Source organism: Limanda limanda, chromosome 19 (assembly GCF_963576545.1).
Source record: "Limanda limanda chromosome 19, fLimLim1.1, whole genome shotgun sequence".
In the NCBI taxonomy this organism is placed as follows: domain Eukaryota; kingdom Metazoa; phylum Chordata; class Actinopteri; order Pleuronectiformes; family Pleuronectidae; genus Limanda; species Limanda limanda.
The window spans coordinates 17431113-17449401 of record NC_083654.1 but is presented as its reverse complement, the minus strand read 5'-3'; the positions used below and the strand labels follow the sequence as shown (position 1 = coordinate 17449401).

Genomic DNA, 18289 nt, shown 5'->3' with positions numbered 1-18289 from the left:
CAATCCGTTATTGGTTTCTCATTAGAAGGACGAGATATAAACATTTGTCTATGTTGCGCACGGTGCCGGCGCAATTAAGGATTCTGTTTGCCGCCCCCCCGCCCCACCCCTCTGCCCTTTGAAAGTGAATTATGTGCAGATGAGAATCTCGACTGAAGTGCGGCCAGCAGCCGGACCTTTTCCAAATGCCTCTGTTCCCTCAAAGCCATTCCTGAAAGAGGCGAGATCGGCCGAAGGAGGGAGGGAGGGAGGGAGGGAGGGAGGGAGGGAGGGAGGGAGGGAGAGAGGGAAGGGGGGAGAGAGGGAGGGAAAGCATGTGCTGTTTTCCTGCTTGCATTGCGTATTAACGATTCTAATTAGCAATAGCTGAGGGATAATCACATTGATTTGGAGAGATTCAGCATGCAGAGCTTCACTGGATAACACCGGCAGCCTTTGTTAGCACTCCCCCCCCCCCCAAATCACACACACACAACAATCCCTTCTTCTCTCCTTCACCCCCCCCACCCTTCTCCCGCCTCAATATCCATTTCAATAAGTTCCAACTTGGCCGCTCACCAAGTGCGAGTCTGATTGGCCGAGTTTGTCGTAAATAGAAGCAGCCGGGCCGTGAGCGCCGCCGCATTCCTTGAGCTCTGACCTTTTGTACCACCCGCCCCCCCCCACACTTCCTGCGCTGCGTTTGCATGCAGTGTCATTGTCTGTGTATCTGTGTGTGTGTCTGACCGCTTTCATGTTGTTGTTCTTTTTTCTTTGATAGCTGCAGTGACAGATTGACAGGATATGAGGAAACGATAATAGGGAGCGGGTGACATGTATTAAAAAAGTATTGTGTCTCTATATTTAGTGTTGAGGAGGTCGTGATGAGGTCGTGATGAGGGTCACCGATCACAATAGATCAAGATTTCAGTCGCTTGTTGTGTTCTGGATGTTTTTCTGGATCCAAGCAAAGACAAAACAAATCTGTGATAAATTCCAATAAAGCACAAACAGGCTCTTGGCAATATCTGTTCCAGATTTGTTTTGTCACCATCATGGCTTTCCACTCTGGTAATTGGCTCAGTCAATTTCACAACACAACCCTGGTCTCCCTTCCTTGTCTTGTTTGTTGACAAATGCCTCGGAGGACGCTAGTGGAAGGTTAGGGGGCGTAGATCCTCTCGTCTCTTATCCCAGACCCAACCCCACGATGAGAAATACAGCCTTCCACTGACCTGACAAACCCCCGGCCCCTCGAACATCCCCTGACTAATGATCTCACCCTTGATTAGTTAAGGAAGACATAAATCATAACTGGGACGTAGAGGAAGTCGAGCTGCAGGCGACCCGGCCGGTCCTCCTGGATGACTAACAGATGTACGACAAAAAAAAGAAACGGCCTGTGTAGTTGTTTAAAAGGAATCGTACACTTTGTCTTTGTTCGCATTCGAATGTTTGTCTTTACTCAGAGATTTTCTCCCCGTTTCCAAAGGCGTCTGATTTTCATCGATCCGGCTTTATTCAAATATTTAGCCGGCCCCTCTCCTCTCGCCGGTGGTGCTTTCGGGAGCCGAGCACCTGACGTGATGAGATTGCTTATTACCGAGTCTCGCTCAATTGGGGATAACGCGGCGGCGGCGCACAGGATGGCACTGAATGCTAAAGTTAATAATCTCCAGATATAGCTGAGACGACAGGAGGGCGGGTGTTTTAAGATATTCCATAGGTGGAGAGCGAGAGAGAAATGTGGTAGAAGGACTGCACCTGCACGCTCTGTGTAAAACTCTGCTTGTAGTGCTTCATAATGAGCAGCTATTCAAGGTTGTTTGACATTCCAACCGGAGAGTGTGTGTGTGTGTGTGTGTGTGTGAGTGTGTGTGTGTGTCTGGTCTGCACACACTCATACTGCTATGAATATATGACAAGATTGTGTGAGTTCTGCCGTGTGTCTTTTCTGCCGTTTACCACTTTTTGTGCATGAGTGCTGAGCCGGGTTAGCACACGTGTTTAAATATACGTGTCTGTGTCTGTGTTATTTGCAATATCTGTGTAGCTGCTCAGTTTTTTTTTGCCATGGGTCTCTTTTTAACAACCTCTTGACGAGTAATTAACACCCTTCAGGTCTCAAACCTTTCTCGAGGGCTCTTCACATGTCGCACCAAACACGCCGAGGCTTCGCTCTGAAGCAGGCGAGCCGATGAAGCTGTTCAGGGACTGAGTGGTGGAGCTATTTACAGAACTGAGTCACAGAGCGTAGATAAAGACGGACGACGCGTCTCCACTTCCTGCCACTATCCTGACATGAAGCTACGATATCCAGGATATGAAGGCTGCCTTCTTGCACATTCACAATCGGAGCCGGAGCTGCCACAGTAGCAATCAGGGCGTGGAGCTGCGGTATCTAGGTCCCGTCAATACACATGCTCGACCAATCACGAGTCAGTCTCAGCTGTCAATCATGTTATTTCACTCTGTTTATATCTAATCAAATAGCTAATCAAAACTCCCGTCAACATTAATCTGCACTTTAACACCAGTGGGATAAGAACTACTTAAAAAAATAATAAAAAACATCTTTGAGAACACCACGTGCCATCCACTAACATGGAGGAGGCAGGATGTATGACCTATGATGCAGCCGAGATCAGTTTAAGACTCTCACTTCACTTTTGGGGAACTGTCGTCTTTATATAGAGTCTGTGTTCCAAATGGCTGCACTGTATACAACATATCCTGTGTAAAATGAGTATATATATTTCTAAATGTGTTAAAAGATAGATAGATGGATACTCTGTTAATCCAGAGGGAAATTTAGATCATCCAGTAGCTTATACAGTTAACACTTAAACACCACACTGACATACATAAAATATATATATATATAAAACAACAAAAATATATACATATATAAATATATAAATAAATATATAAGAATATGTAGTGGTAAAGTCCGTGCATGGGCTAGTATAGCCAGTAAAGGGATGGACAGTTGGTTGGTATATAATAATGAGATGAGAAGAGTAGAGAAGGGGATGGCAGACTGAGGTAGACTCATACTTTATTTTGTAATACCTCCTAATGCCTGTGAGGATAATCTTGTATCTCCAGAGGATGCAGAGGTAGAACTGGAATCTATTTCCCCCTGGAACCAAACTTCATTTGTCTTGTGCCCAGTTTTTCTCACGGCACAGTTTGGATTGTAACAACATTCAAAATAGGGTCTGGCCTGTCGTCCTTGATTTAGTGCTGATCATGTAGCCGCGGCCATATGGCGCTGTGCTAACGCTAATGAGCGTGAATAGATATGAATTAATTAAGGAACAAAGGAGCAAAGTTTAAAAAAAGATGAAGAGATGAAAGAATGATGATGAAAGAAGAGAAAGAGAGTAAATGACCCCCTCATGTGAGAATACTTAAATGTTGAGCCGTCAATATGTTAATTTCACAGATTACTGTAGTGTCAGGGGGTAGAGCGGTCATCCTGTAACCAGAAGGTCGGCGGTTCGATCCCAGTCGGCTGTGCGGTTCTCATAGATGAAGAGCTGCCCCATTGATGCCCTGTAGGATAGTGTGTATTAATAGATGAATGGCAATACACTCTACTGCAAAGCTCTATATAAATATCGACCATTTACCATCCCGGCTGCAGCATTAACAAAGTAGCCTCCTTATTACAATCTCCACACTGTCATTATAAAGAATCACAGACCAGGGGACAACGTGTTGGCTGGAATCCGAGCTGCGTGAATGTTAAACAGTTCCCTCTTGTCCGTTTTTCCCAAATGCATCACTTGTGCTGCACTGAATCCATGCACAGATATTGGATGAGGGATTTTTTTTTAACCTGCCGCTCGGTTTGTCTCCGGCACAATGAGCTGCCGGTGGCCCGCTTGGCCCGGAGCCCTGGCACCGTGCCCCCCCCCCCCCCCCTGCGGATCCCGACTGCGGCGCTCTGACAAGGACACGCCCACACCTGCGAGGGGAAAATGACAGGAAATACAATACAGCGGCGTGCTACCCTGGCTGCTCCAGCACCAAGACGAATGCCTGAGCCATAAATCCATGTTGCAGGGTTGATAAGTTAATTGCCTGGACCACTATCTCCTCACCAGTGTCTAATATAAAAGAGCCCTCGGTGAGAGTTATTGTACAACACATGGGGGTTGTCTCCGGGCGCGTGGCAGGCGGCGTGGGGACACCGGGCGAGAAAATGAGGTGGCTTCATTTCTGAGTATGTTCAAAGAGCGGCAGTGTTTGCACGTTTTTTGCTTAATCTCTTAATTGTGTCTTAAAAATGACGTGTGTAGAATCATGAATTGGATTTAGAGCTGATTTGTGTTAACACGTTTTCACCTCTGCCTGTTTACCGGTTTGTTTGTTTCTAAGATTTGGCCTGTTTTGACCTTTTGACCTTTTTCCCAGGGAACAATTTATGTTTCTTGATAAAAAAACTAATCTGGCACATTCAGGGGACTGATATTTATAAGTGTTTGAAATTTGGTGCAGCTTTATTGGGACTGTTTGGCCTTAAAGGTGGAATTACTATATTTAGATGAGGCTGGAGTATGACTGAGAACATTTTTTCCTTCTGACTTGTCACTTGGTGTTAATGCTCTGACGGCAGTGATGTGGTCAGACGTCAGTCGCCCAAAGCTAATGCATCTACTCCACAGTATTAAGAAAAATACATGTATCAACTGCAGATGTTTCTCTGTGGGATCCTTCGAGTGAAAGAGAGATTTATGATCCTTCCCTGTTTACTCTCTCCCTCACCCCCACACACACAAACCCACCCACACACACACACATACACACACGTATAAACAAGAAAGTTGGAGGTCATACACACAAGCCCAGGGTAACACGTTCCCATACACACCACCGCGAGAGCAGCCGCAAAAATATATCATCGGTCAGCTGCTGCTGGTGCAGGAGGAATGAGGGAGGACAGAGGAATGCAGTCCCACAGCGAGGATGCTCTCTCTCCGGGTTTGGAGCGTGACCAAGTCGGTCTTGGCTTGGCCGCAGTTACTCATGGATCCATCTTGCTGTTTAAACCCCCCCTCATGCCTTTGCCTCAGTGTTTGTTCTGCTGCTCACCACAACCTCCCCAAACCATCACCCGACCTCCCTTCAGGGCAGAGGGAGCAGTCAGAGCCCCGGGTGCAACAAAAGGCTTCTATAAATACACAATGCAATAAAACATGGCTTCTGTTCCTTCATTCTGCCAAACTTCACATTTATATCCAGTTAACTCATTTTTAAATTCAAAAATATTTGATGTCATTAGTTCCAGCACTAAAACCTCATATTTCCCTTCTTTGATAAATGAGTCATTAATCTACTGTTTAGAGTATTAATTGACTCAGGATTTCCAAACCTTTAGTATTGTATGTGTTGCATGTGCACACTCACAAATGTAAAACTACCGGAAAGACCACGTGTAGATATTCATACACACACACAGTTTATTTGCAGTTTGAAGCAGAACAAGGTCAAAATGATGCAGAAGCTAAAAGACCCGACCCGATGCAGCGGCACAGCGACTCCGACATTAATCACAAGAGCCATATTACCGTCATTGCCGTGCATATTTGTGCACCGAGTGGCCCATCCATTCCCTCCATTAACAATAATTACTTTTATACATGCAAAGTGCGAATTATTAACATACATGTAACCGCAATAATGAATCACCCGTGAACAACCGCAGCTTCACAACTCTCCTGGATGACTCACAAGGACAAAAACAATTACAGTGTTTGCCCCGTGCGCCGCAGCAACGCTCCGTGACTTGTCACTGATTCATTATTCATACTTAGGGCATTATTATTCCATTGTATGCAGGGCAAAATGGGATCATTAGCGCTGAATATGAGAATGTGAAAAATGAAAATATTGGGGAAAATGCCGGTGCATGCAGTGGGTAGGAAACCCCAAACAATCCCCACTATTAGTAGATAAAGAATGGTAATTTCCCCAGAAGTAATTAGGATTAGCATAATACGCTGGTGAATGCATGATGCATGTATGATTGATACGTCGATACACGCTCTGTAATGAGTCCCTTATCTGCACCCCCCCCCCAACTTAAGACTTTTTGTGTGAAGCGCAGCTCGAGGTGGCATCTTCCGTTGTGGTAGACCTCCTTCGGGGGGACCGTGCTAGGGGGCGCCCTGCCTCACACACGAACACACACACACACACACACTGGGGCTGCAGTGGAGTGGAAGCAGTCGGAGCTCACTACAGCATCATCCTCTAGTAACTGATTGAAGATGGTTCTTTTATCTTGACAGGCTCCTTGTTAGAGCCGGACCAGGAAATATGATATGGCAGCTTATGTTCTCTTTATTCCTCTCAGAGAGACGGACTGTCTGTGTGCACAGTGTGTGTTTGTGTGTGAGTGGGTGTGTGTGTGTGTGTGTCACTGACTGACAATATAAAGAAGGACAACACAACAACGCTTCCTCCCACTGTACAAAGACACAGCCAAAAGACCCTGGGTTCTGACTCTGCCGTCTTGGGGCATCATTCAGATCCAGAGTCTGTGCAGTAATGATCCGTGAGTGGAGACAAGGAATCGAGATCCTGCTGATCTGACCAGCAGCTGTAATATCGAGGCCTCACCCCCATTTATATCATCAACTAACAATTTAAATCCAAGCTTATAAGAAACATGAATATACATCAATAAGATACAAACTACCTTAAATGACAGAATCTAGTTCTTTAGTTTGGCACAGGTCCCCTATGTTAACATGGATGAGGTTGCGGCTCATTACATGAACCACAAGCAAACCATCTTCATAACAGACTGGATATCAGCAGCTTCAGTATCCAGGATACTTTGGCTCTAGCTTGGGACAGTGGAAGGAAACTAAACTAAATGTGTCGTCCATCTTTTTATCCAGTCTTCAATCTCTATGTACTGTAATTGGTTGGATTGTTTGTGTGTGTGTGAGTGTGTGTAGACCCAGTGATCTTGTGTGGATATGTGTGTGCTCCAGGAACCCTATGTGTGTGTGTGTGTGTGTGTGTGTGTGTGTGTGTGTGTGTGTGTGTGTGTGTGTGTGTGTGTGTGTGCACATTGGTGTGCAGCTGCCCAGCATTACCAGCAGTTACTCTTGTAGTGAGTCACTTTGAGCTGCTTCTAAGTGACAGCTATCGATTGGGTGTTTGTGTTGTTGCAGAGGCTTCAAAGCAACACCTTGCCCTCTGCATCCCACTTGAGACAGTAGCTCCACGGTATCCATATTCAATACAGTAGCAGTACAGCATGCACTTGGCTTCCGCATGCATCTGTGTGCTGGGGTTTATAAGCGTGTGGAATGTGGCGTCTTAGGTTGAGTCCTGACCCTGAAGCTTCTCCTCTACCTGATTGACTTTTTCTTCTGCTCATTGACTAAACAAGGATCAGTGTAGGAGAGAGAAAATGCATCTACAAAGCTCAGGCACACACACAGTATAAGATATACAGGAGTAAGGTTAAAGGGCTACATTATCTGAATTATAATATCACATTTTCCAACCCCATCTATCATATTTATGTCTCAATATCTCTTAATAGTCCATATTTCTCACTTTGGATATTTATAACGCTCAAATAGAAAGTGAAAGTCAGTTTTGCTTCATTGCTCTCTGCCCTTTCCTGGTAGGTGACCTTATTCAGTCAAAACTTCTAATTAATCAGAAGCAGAATTTTGAGTTTTGTTTATTTTTATTCAGCTGGTTATATTTGTTGGACAGGTATAAGGAATATATTCATTGCTCTGACTCACTCTGTATTTCTGATAATTTGACGAAAACAGTATTTGAGTTGGCTGATACCAAAACAAAGAAGTTCATCGCCTCAACTTAAACGATAAAGATGCATTATTACCTGTTTCTTAGCCTTCCATCCATCTATCCAACAGATATGTACAACATATAAAGAACCATAAAAGTTTTTGTTTGCTCACACGAAGAGAATGAAAAGTCCAAGTACAGTTAAAAGTGTAGTATTCATGATCTAATTTAATATATAGACCTATTGAGCTGTGAGATTGACCCGAAATGAGTCACTTAACTTCAGTGTTCAAACACTACAAAGTGTTTTGCTCATATAATGAAGCAGCAGAGCTCACGAGAACTCTGCATTCTCTCATATATACAAAGAGAATGACTTTTCAGTAACCTCCGCCACAGCTCAGTCTAAGAGACTCGAGATGTCTCCATATTTCTCACTTATTATTCACTTTCCCAACAAAACAAGCCTTTAACAGCTTCGCCCTGTGGCTACAGATCAAACATCCCACATCCAGGATCATTATGCGTATATCAGCTGCAATAAGTGCACGGGGAAAAAAGTGGATTGTGTTGGTGGAGGCGGCTCGCCGAGTGTCAGCGAAGTCTTCCTCAGCGCATTGGGCTGACCCCGAATAACCCCCGTCCTCACCCCGCCTTCCTTTTGAACGCACTCTCTCTCCCACTGTCTTTTCTCTCTCTCTCTCTCTCCGCCCTCCCCTCTCGTCTCCCTCCATTCAGAGACGTCTGAATATAGGTCAGCGTTATTCTAAAATCCTCATCCTGCTGAAAGTTTGATAAGTGTTCTCCAGGTGGTAGTGGGCTGAATATTAAATTTTGTAATTGGGGGTCCCAAGTATCCGCCATTGGGATATTTGGATTATTAAAGAGCTACAGCCATTGCACAGAGGGGCCTCGGTAACAGTCTGTGTGATTCTCTTAATGGGAAGTGAACGTGCTCTTAGATCTAAATGGAGGGAAGGAGTCGCTTCTGTCTCTTTAAAAATGTCAAATTACAATTCTGTTTCTCTCCTACATTTCCAAGAAAGCACATCTGGTGATATCTATAGCCTTTGGTTTTACTCACCGGGAATTGGAGCAATCCATCTCCTGATTTTTCTGCCTTCGTCTCAGAGCAATGGAATTGAATAGATTTTATTTTATGGTGCACAGAAAAATTGCGTTTAAAAGATTCAACAGCAAAAACGCTTTTCTAAAAAAACTGCACCCTCCCATCCCACCCACTCTCCTCTGGATATCTCATTAACCATTTTTATTTTTACCAGGGAAAAAAAAACACTGTTATGCGACAAATTAAAGGAAAAACTGTGAAATGCATGGAGAAACATCAGGATGGCTGCAGATGCTTCCACACGAGGTGTCACTGACCAGTTTAAATATGATCTGGATCACATGAATCAGCCTTCCCAGTCACCAGATCTCTGCTTCACTGGAAACAACACTTTCCTTCCAGTAAAGAGAGAGGACATCAGTCATTTCCAGCGAGCACGCCACACTGACACGTGTTGATGTGACAAAACGCTCCGGTAGCTGTAGAGAGTACGACAGGAGAAAAGGAGGAAGTATTATAAAGTGACGGCGTCTGGAAGTGGACGGGTGGGGTCAGGGTGGATGGATGGGTCCACACAATATTAGCCTCAAGCGCAGGAGAGAGCTCCTCATTCTCCAGTTCAAACAAAGTGTCAGATTCTCTCAATTATGACGACAATCAGATTTAGATCAAGAGCAGAGATGAAGACCCTCCGTTCACCTGTGGAAATTATTTATGAATTTAAGAAAAAAGGAACTTAGAAATTTTTACAATTCCCCTTTTTCTGCGATGAAAGAGAAAAACATAAAATATAGGGTCGGGACGCCTGGCGGTCGGTCAGATCATGGTTAGGGTGAATGAAACTCACATTGCACTATAGCTGGAAACATGAAGCTAAACTGGGCGGGATACAGGATATAATAAACTTAGTAAACATCACAGGCGATGTTATGCAGGCTAGTTTTGTGGGGAGTGAGCTAATGACCAGGAGCCTGAAACCTCATCCAGAAGGAGAATCTGCAGAGTTGTAGAAATCAGAGTCACTTTATCACAATGAACTTTCCTTTCAGAGCAGATCATTGATATTTGCACAAGATGCTGTGAAAAGCCTGAAGGACGCAGCTGAACAACTCTCTCTCTGGCCATGAAACACACGTAACAAATACATCTTAACTCATCATTTGTTTGTTTCGATGAAGGCACCAACAAAAGCCGAGGATCTGATTGAGCAAGTTTGACTTCAACTAGTTTGATGGTGTTTCTGTGTGTGCAGCAAAGTTCAGTTCCTGGTCTCAGTCCAGACTAGAGGTAGCTCACATGGGGAATTAATCATTCATGTGATGCAGTCCAGGGTAAAAGTTCAACCTGATTCTAGATTTAGATGGCGACAGATTCTGGGTCAAAATCCGGCCAAATGAGTCCAATATCTCTCCTTCTTCAGTTGTGGAAATCACCTTCTACTCATTCACACATCGTCTATTTTGAAGATTTTTTGTGTGTTTTGACGTTTCACTCCAGCTCTTCATATTCCCACAATTAAAGGACCCGCCTCCGCCAGCGCCGCGCCAACAGCTCGCCATCAATCAGTGCGTGCGCTCGATTTCCCTTCCGCCACAGGTTATGATTTTCACATTACTCCGCACTCCTTCACCGGCGTCCGACAAGGAAGTGACCCCCAACCTGGCCGCTGCCTTTCCACTCCACACACACACACACACACACACACACACACACACACACACACACACACACACACACACACACCTCAAATATTTACACGGGTATGGTGAGAACTGAAACTGCTACATGTGTGTGTGCGCCCATTATCCTTTTCTAATTACACTTTTCCTCTGAAACACTGGATCAGAGGGCACCATTGACTGCTTTTAATCCGCCACCAAATTTTAATTAACACCGACGTGACCCCCCCCCCCGCCCCCCCTTCGTCTCCGATACATGCCGCAGAACGTCGGGATCACAATAACTCATAAATCACATAAATCGCATAATTCATTCCCGCCACTTTTATTCCCCCCCCCCCTGCTGATGGATTTCCAGATGGGGGCTGTGCTGGCTGTTAATGTCAGGGAAAAGTAGGGGGAGGAGAGTCGGGAGAAAAGACTGAAAGGCAACGTTTGTGAGGAATATAAGTCGGTTTTCATGTGCATGAAAGAGGGTGTTGAAATATGGAGAGAGAGAGAGAGAAAGAGAGAGGGAGAAATGGCCGCCGCCGCTCTGGTCCGCTGTCACCCTCTGAGAGATTTGTTACCGGGGAGAGGATTATGGAGGCTGTGAAATGCGGTTGTGTTAATGTGGTTGTGTTAATGTGCCGGGTGTTGAGGAGCACGATGTGTCTCCTGAAAATCAAACAGCTGAACAAGTGAAAAACTGGAAAATGACTCAATGATGAAGCGGAGGAAAGAGTTCGTGCCGGCGTGCACTTGAGTGTAATATCTCCTTAATCGTGCATTTTTAATCCGGCGGACTTTTCCATAAATTACAAACACATGAATTATTAATCCTGTTGAAATAATGCACACGAGTTGTCATTAACAAACTGCAATACGACAACTGTGATGGTCTTTATTTCTTCATTTGTATGCTGAGCAGTGCTCGGGTGTTTTTTGTTTGTGTGTTCGCTCACGAGTGTATATCAGTGTGTGTGTGTGTGGAGGTGGAGGTGGGCAGGCTGCCGGGGTTTGTTATTACTAAATCACTCATCCATGCTACTAATTGAGATGCATAGCTTCCCCCTATGAGCATCAGTGTCACTAATTATCAAACAATGTAGTGCTCACCAGATATGAGAACTGGCAGCCTCTGTAGTCATGTTACCAACTTATTACTGCTACAATTACCAAGTGCCTGTCATTCCCACTTGTTAGTCATCTGCCTTAATCTGCCTTTTCTTTTCTAATGCTCCTCTTTTTTCTCTCCCTCTCTCCCCCTCTCTCTCTCTCCCTCTCTCTCTCCAGGCTATGGCTTTGTGGATTTTGACAGCCCAGCTGCGGCACAGAAGGCCGTGTCGTCTCTCAAAGCCACCGGGGTGCAGGCCCAAATGGCCAAGGTAAGGACGGCTTGATAACAAGTTAGCGTCGCCAGTTCGCACTTTGTTGAACACTCAGTCCCCTCCACCCCCGAGGATTCAACATCGAACACTTGACGCTCTCAGGACCTGAAAGCTCACACATTCAAACTTGTTTCATCCATAAACCAATTTTTCATATGGAAAGTCATTTTCTGTGGTGCTTTGCTGTTTAAAGACAAACTTATTAACTTTAATATGAGGACTGGTGAATGTGCAGCTTGAGTTGTGTGTGTGTGTGTGTGTGTGTGTGTGTGTGTGTGTGTGTGTGTGTGTGTGTGTGTGTGTGTGTGTGTGTGTGTGTGTGTGTGTGTGTGTGTGTGTGTGTGTGTGTGTGTGTGTGTGTGTGTGTGTGTTGTCATTTGACAGGTTGGGAGGTGTCTATGGTGCGTGAGCGTCTGTTTTATCTCGTTGACGCTCTCTGACAGGGACAAAGTCAATTTGCAGGTCCCTGATTTCATTGTGGTTTTCGTGGGCTTGACTATTTGTAAGAGTGTGTGTGTGTGTGTGTGTCTGTGTGAGTGTGAGCTGGTCTTGCTTTAACTGAGGTCTGCCCAGGCGCTTGTCCTGGGTTCTGCTCTATGATTAAGCTGCTAAATGGAAGCAGATGAGTCGAGCTGCCCCAGTGAATTGCACAATAGAGCCAGGTTGACAGACGTAGAGGGGCGTGGCTTATAGCAGAGAAACACACACTGGGAGGGTTTTCAACTCATTCACAATTCCACCTTAATATATTCTATTGTATGTGAAGATCAGGACTGAATGTTCAGCGTTACACACTTTGCTGTCGGTCGGTTTCAGCAGATTTAGAAGAAGAAGAGCGCTGATGATATTGTTTGGTTCACGTCGAGCCTCACGTTGTGATCATATCGTCTTCTTCCTCTTCTTCTTCTCATCACCGTGCTGACTGTGCAGAGACTGAAGCACAGCAGGGTCCGGTTTCCCCTCGGCTCCACCCGGGCTATTTCCGTACCTGCAGAAGATCCGCCGCTGTCAGAATATCTAAACAGGAGGAGAGAATGTCAGTAGCATTAAAGGCGATGAATATGGTGATGACTATGGGGATACAGTATGAGTGATTCTCACAGATGAGATGGCCGCTCATTTGATCTGATGCAAAAAAATCGCCCGCCCCCCCCCCCCCCCCCGCCCCTTGAAGCCAAAGGAGCCATGATGAGACGGAGAATGACCACGGCGCCGGGCGAAGATGACAGAACTGATGATAACGATGAATGTGGCAATTATTCTGATCAGATGGGATGAGATGTGACAGGAGGAGATGATGTTCGGCGCGGTGCTCAGGTGTGCCATTTCTCAAATGCTCCATTTGGCCGTTTCCTCCCCCCCCACCGGTGTCCTCCTTCCAATATTTATAAGAGGGCCGGCTCTCAGAATACAGATAAGCTGCTCGCCCTCCGACTTTAAGACGCCACTTTGCGTCGCTTCTCTTTCCTCTCGTCAATATTTTCACGAGAGACGTCCCGAAACAGAGCAGCTGACCTTTTTCAGTTTGTGTGCTTAAGTGCGCAAATTCACAAAAACCCTTTTTCCCATTAGCATTTGTGTAAAATAGTTTATTTTTGAATGTTCCCTTGTTCTGTTTACACAAATGGAAAGGCCAGCGTTCTGCGGCTCTGGGCTTTTATCACACTTGTGAGAGACATTAAGAAGGAGTTTGCTTTTATAGACTCTCTCTGCATCTCTCTGTTGTCTCTTTAGCAGGTATCACCACCATCACTCTACTGGCTCCTCCTCCTCCTCCTCTTCTTTCTCTTCTTTCACTTTTGCTTAATGCTTGGCCATCTTCTTTTTCTTTTTTTTATTTCTCGGCACACAAACACTCCCACATTCATAGACACATTTGTATTCACATCCACCGTGTGTTGTCCTGCCAAACATCCAATGAGTGCAATTTATTCTCATCAATAATTAACGGCGGGCTGTCCTTGTGCCTCGCCAAGGTGTCTCCGACACCCTTCGCTCAGTCGTGGCAGAGCGGCGTTCCCCCGGCAGCGCCGCACCACAAACCCAGGTGAGCTGAGAGGAACGGTGTAAATCACGGAGACGAGAGCTGACGCCACGGACGACTTCCACCACGAGAGCGTTCAGCCTCATTCTCTCGCTCTCCCGGCTCCATGGCTCCATTTTGTCACGTATATATCGCTTCACAACAAAGTAATAAACGGATCGCGAGTCAGAGCCAGAGGCTTCGAGCTCATTAAATAAAACCCCTCACTGTAATCAACTTCTGCCTTTTTCTCCCTGCCTTGACGCCATTAAAGCACTTTTATTAAGTTGCTTGAATTTAAATACAGCAGCAAGAGGAGGCGAGAGGAGAGAGGAGAAGTGTCACTTGATTTCCTCCTCTCCCTCCGATGGAACAGCCGCTGTCTCTCCTCTTACTCCCCCTGGAATTTGAAATACCAAGGCAGCAGAGATGAAACATTGCCTTCCTTTTGTCTTGCCCTCCCCTGGGGACGGTGACAACGAGAAGGAGGAGAGGAGCCATAATTAAGACACCTAAAGGACACTTCCCCCCCGCACCTCCCCTCCTGTCACTCACCTCTGCACAAGTCACAGATAAGAGCACTTAGCTTTGCTGCTGTGTGTGGTGTTTGTGTGCGTGTGTTCATTGTGTATCTTTGAGGATCCTGGTTATAAACAACATTTTAATAGCATAACAATATTGTTAATAAGAATATTACTCGAACTTGCGATTAAAAGCTAGTTGCTGATGTAACATAATGTAACAGCTCATTGCTCTCTACAGCATTTTCATCGTCTTAAGTCATTGTTTATTCCAATAATAAAGCTCATCCCTACATGAAAAGACTGCTGTAGATTTTGGACAGTATTAGTTTTAGACTGTTACACTCACCGTGCACTTGATTAAGGACAGCGTGTGCACTTCTTTACTCATGCAATTATCCAATCAGCCAATCATGGGGCAATAAATAAAATCGGATTAAGGTTCCGAAGCTCCTGTTACCGATCACATCAAACGTCCGAGGGAGGGGAAGAGATTTGACCTCAGTGACTTTGACCGACAAAACTAAAATAAACATCTATTGTTCACGGGCTCTGCAGACAGAAACACCTTGCTGATTCCAGGGAGGTCAGAGGAGGTTTGACGTGACAGAAAGGCGACAGTCACCCTGATAACCGCTCTCAGGACAAGTGAAGCCTGGTCCGATGAATCTTAATTAAATCCTGAAGCCGCAGAACGTCGGGTCAGAATCTGGCATCGACATCGTGAATCCAAAGATCCACCTCCAGCTTTGTGTCCACAGTCCAGGCTGCTGCTGCTGCTGCTGGTGGTGTAATAATATGAGGAATGTTTCCTTGGCCCGTGTCCTTCATGGTTTGGATGCCACAAAGTATCTGATTATCTTTTACCGATCATGTGGCCACAATTAACTCATCTTCTTCATCTCGAACTGTTTTTTTCTGAAAAATGAAAATGAGTTCAGTGGTTTCCCCGGGTCACCAGATCGAAATCAATCCAACGTGAATGAGAATGTGCAATACCATCAATACCTCAAATATCTATATCTATGCTGATTTGTGAGCACAGAGAGACTCCTCCCCCTGTAATAATATGGTGTTCTTAGTGTTTTCATTTCCTTGTTTATGAACACAGAGCCGGGAGACAGTTCGCAGAGCCAGTCTGGATCCCTTCAGAGTTTATGTCTCCTAAATCCATAAAAGCCGGGAAATTAACATGCTGTACTTGATTTTTTTAATCTCTGCAAAGACAGCAATATAAAAATGACAAACTGTGATGTGACGTGCTGTTTGGTGAAAGCACAGTGACTTCCTGAAGACGGAGGAAGGAGTCGGCTCCGCCCAGCAACCAGTGGATAGGACAAATAAAATAAAACCTATAAAACACGTTAACTACAAATTGTAAGGTGCTGAGGTGTGGTACATTATTTTTAAGCTTTAAAGGGAGTCAGGCTGTTTCCCTTTTCATTCTGTATGTTATAATAAGCTGATCATTCACTTGCACTCGTGGTTATTGATCTTCTCATCAAACCCTCTGTAAGAATCAAACAAGCATATTTCCCAAAAATGTCAAATCATTCCCTTTTCTATCACGGATCCAATACAAATGACTGCTGTTAAAGATGTATATTGTGGTTTATCATGACATCTGGGAACTGGATCATATACTTGGTTCATGGATTATGAGTTTCATTCAGTTTTAAAGATTTTCACAGATATTAATGTTTAAATAATGCAGTTAACGACATGAGCACATGGGTGCTGTCACCGAAACGCGACAGATTATGTGTACAAATTGAACATCTGTGCATTGGATATGGATAGTTTGTGTGTGTGTGTGCGTGTGTGTGTAAAATAATCTTCCGGCACGTATTTGTCTCCTCAAACCGTGGACTCCATTCCCCGTGTCACTTTGTTGCGGTAGCTTTCTGAACCGAGAGAGGAGACGCGTTGAGCCGACAGAAAGATAACAGGTAAACGCAGCGCCTGGTTTTCTCAGATGCAAACCTGTCAGCCAGCCGCCCGCCTCTCTCTCCACGGGCTGCCATTTTCCCCTTGAGCCAATCAGACTGAATTATGGGAAGGGCGCCCTCGATTGTGGTGTCTATGTCGGGGAGGTAATTCCGCCTGACAGCTGCGTGCTTTCAGACAACAGCCAGTCTTTATGGAAATCATCCCTCCCTATTCTCCCGGCAGTCGGCTTCTGCTGATAACAGTTCGGATGAGAACAAAACTGTCCTTTTCTTCCTCCCTGTTTTTTTAGTCTTATTTTTTTTTCTTCTCCTCTTTTTCTCTCCTCACTGTGGACAGCCTGGAATTAGGAAAACAACTCTGGCAACCTATGGAATGTAACAATGTACATTCTGCTTAGGACCAACGTTTACTCAGAGATGACTCTTTGAATCCCAATAAAAATACTATGATTTAAATGTTTACAATGGAAGAGAATACGTAAAAGTTTATAAACATCCAATACCATAAATTGAGCCCACTCACTAAAGTATCAAACAAAGCGTCCGGATTGTTTTAGGAGAGTTTTGCAGATGTCCTGGTTTAACCCGTGGGGACGCACCGAGCTGCAGTGTCCCTCCGTCTCTTCCCTCTTTCCGATATTTTTTGAAGGTTCACAGAAGCTACAGGCAGACAGAAAGCCGCTGCTCGCCCTTCACTTCACATTACAGCGGAGAAATTATGCTAAAAGCATCATTAAAGTGCCTCCATGAAGTGAATCCCAAATGTTTTTAACACGGCTCTCGCACCGGCACATCAACCACTAGTCACCGGCAGACGCTTTAGATGGTTTAACGGTGTGAAACCAACCGGAGTCTCGGTGCCTCTCATTTATTCTCACCCGTCTCTCCTGCTGTCTTTCCCTGTCTCTCTCCTGCGGAAGATTTGCTGTCAATATCGCATTTATATTCATGTGAAAAGGCGCGGATCCCCTCTGGGCGGTCCACAGTCAGTCAGCAGTCTTTCGTATAATCCTTTTAAGGTGACTCCTCGGACGCCTCGGCTCCGTTGACACCCCCGGACCCCCACAGCCGGGCTCAACGCGAGGTGACCCCTGGGAAATAATCAAAGGGATGACTGACAATGCTGTTACAGTTGGGTGCTGACAACAGCCGGCCCGGCGGAGCCTGCCTTCCCCTAAGCACAGGTTAAATCTGAGGAGAAAACATTGTGTTGTGAATACAGCAGGATAATTGGACAGACTTCAGGGATAGAGGTGCTCACGCAACAGCATCGCTCACCTCTCCGCTCGACGTGTGCCACCGTGCCATTTCCACTTTGCCGTTCCGCTGGAGATTGCCGGCGAGGCAAATGGAGCCAGAACACGTTTGGATCAGCACTTCTCCTCCGCAGCCGCCATCGACAGGGGCTGGTTATGATTATTCTCACCAGCTCCTTTCCTCCCATAAGTTTTATGCCTGTACTTCATATTTGAATGCAGTGTTTAAGTGTCTGAACGATGCTCAGCACCTACGCACACGGTATATATAGTACACTTCAGGTCTCCTGGCTGTCGTGTATAGGATTATCATAGAGCTAGCACCTGTAGCTGGTGCGTTCTCCACCGAGCTCCACCAAGGTGACTTTCAGCTTCTCTGGAGCATAAAGCTAATCATGCTTCTCCTACGAATACATCAGCTGTGTGTGTCTTTCCTCCACACTTTCATTCACTGTACCTGTGGAGCTATTGTCTTATTACATCTGCAGAGGTTATCTTGGTTGATCCGTCCGTTAGTAAACAGGATTACGTAGAAATGACCGGACTAACAACCACATTGATTTTATGTGCAGATCAGAGGGCAGATCCTGGAATTTTCTTTTTCTTCTTGGTGATATCTTTGAGTGATTGAAATGTGGTGCAGCTTGATTTAAAT

The 18289-nt window shown here is 45.3% G+C and overlaps 1 protein-coding gene across 3 annotated transcripts in view; it reads left to right on the top strand.

Moving 5' to 3' along the window:
• The window catches only part of rbms3 (RNA binding motif, single stranded interacting protein), a 267760-nt gene that overhangs the window by 131356 nt on the left and 118115 nt on the right, over positions 1–18289 (top strand). For all 3 annotated transcript variants that reach the window (XM_061092598.1, XM_061092596.1, XM_061092597.1), the window contains one exon: positions 11791–11882. In XM_061092598.1, coding sequence (XP_060948581.1) covers positions 11791–11882 — 92 coding nt within the window. The remainder of the gene's footprint in view (positions 1–11790; positions 11883–18289) is intronic.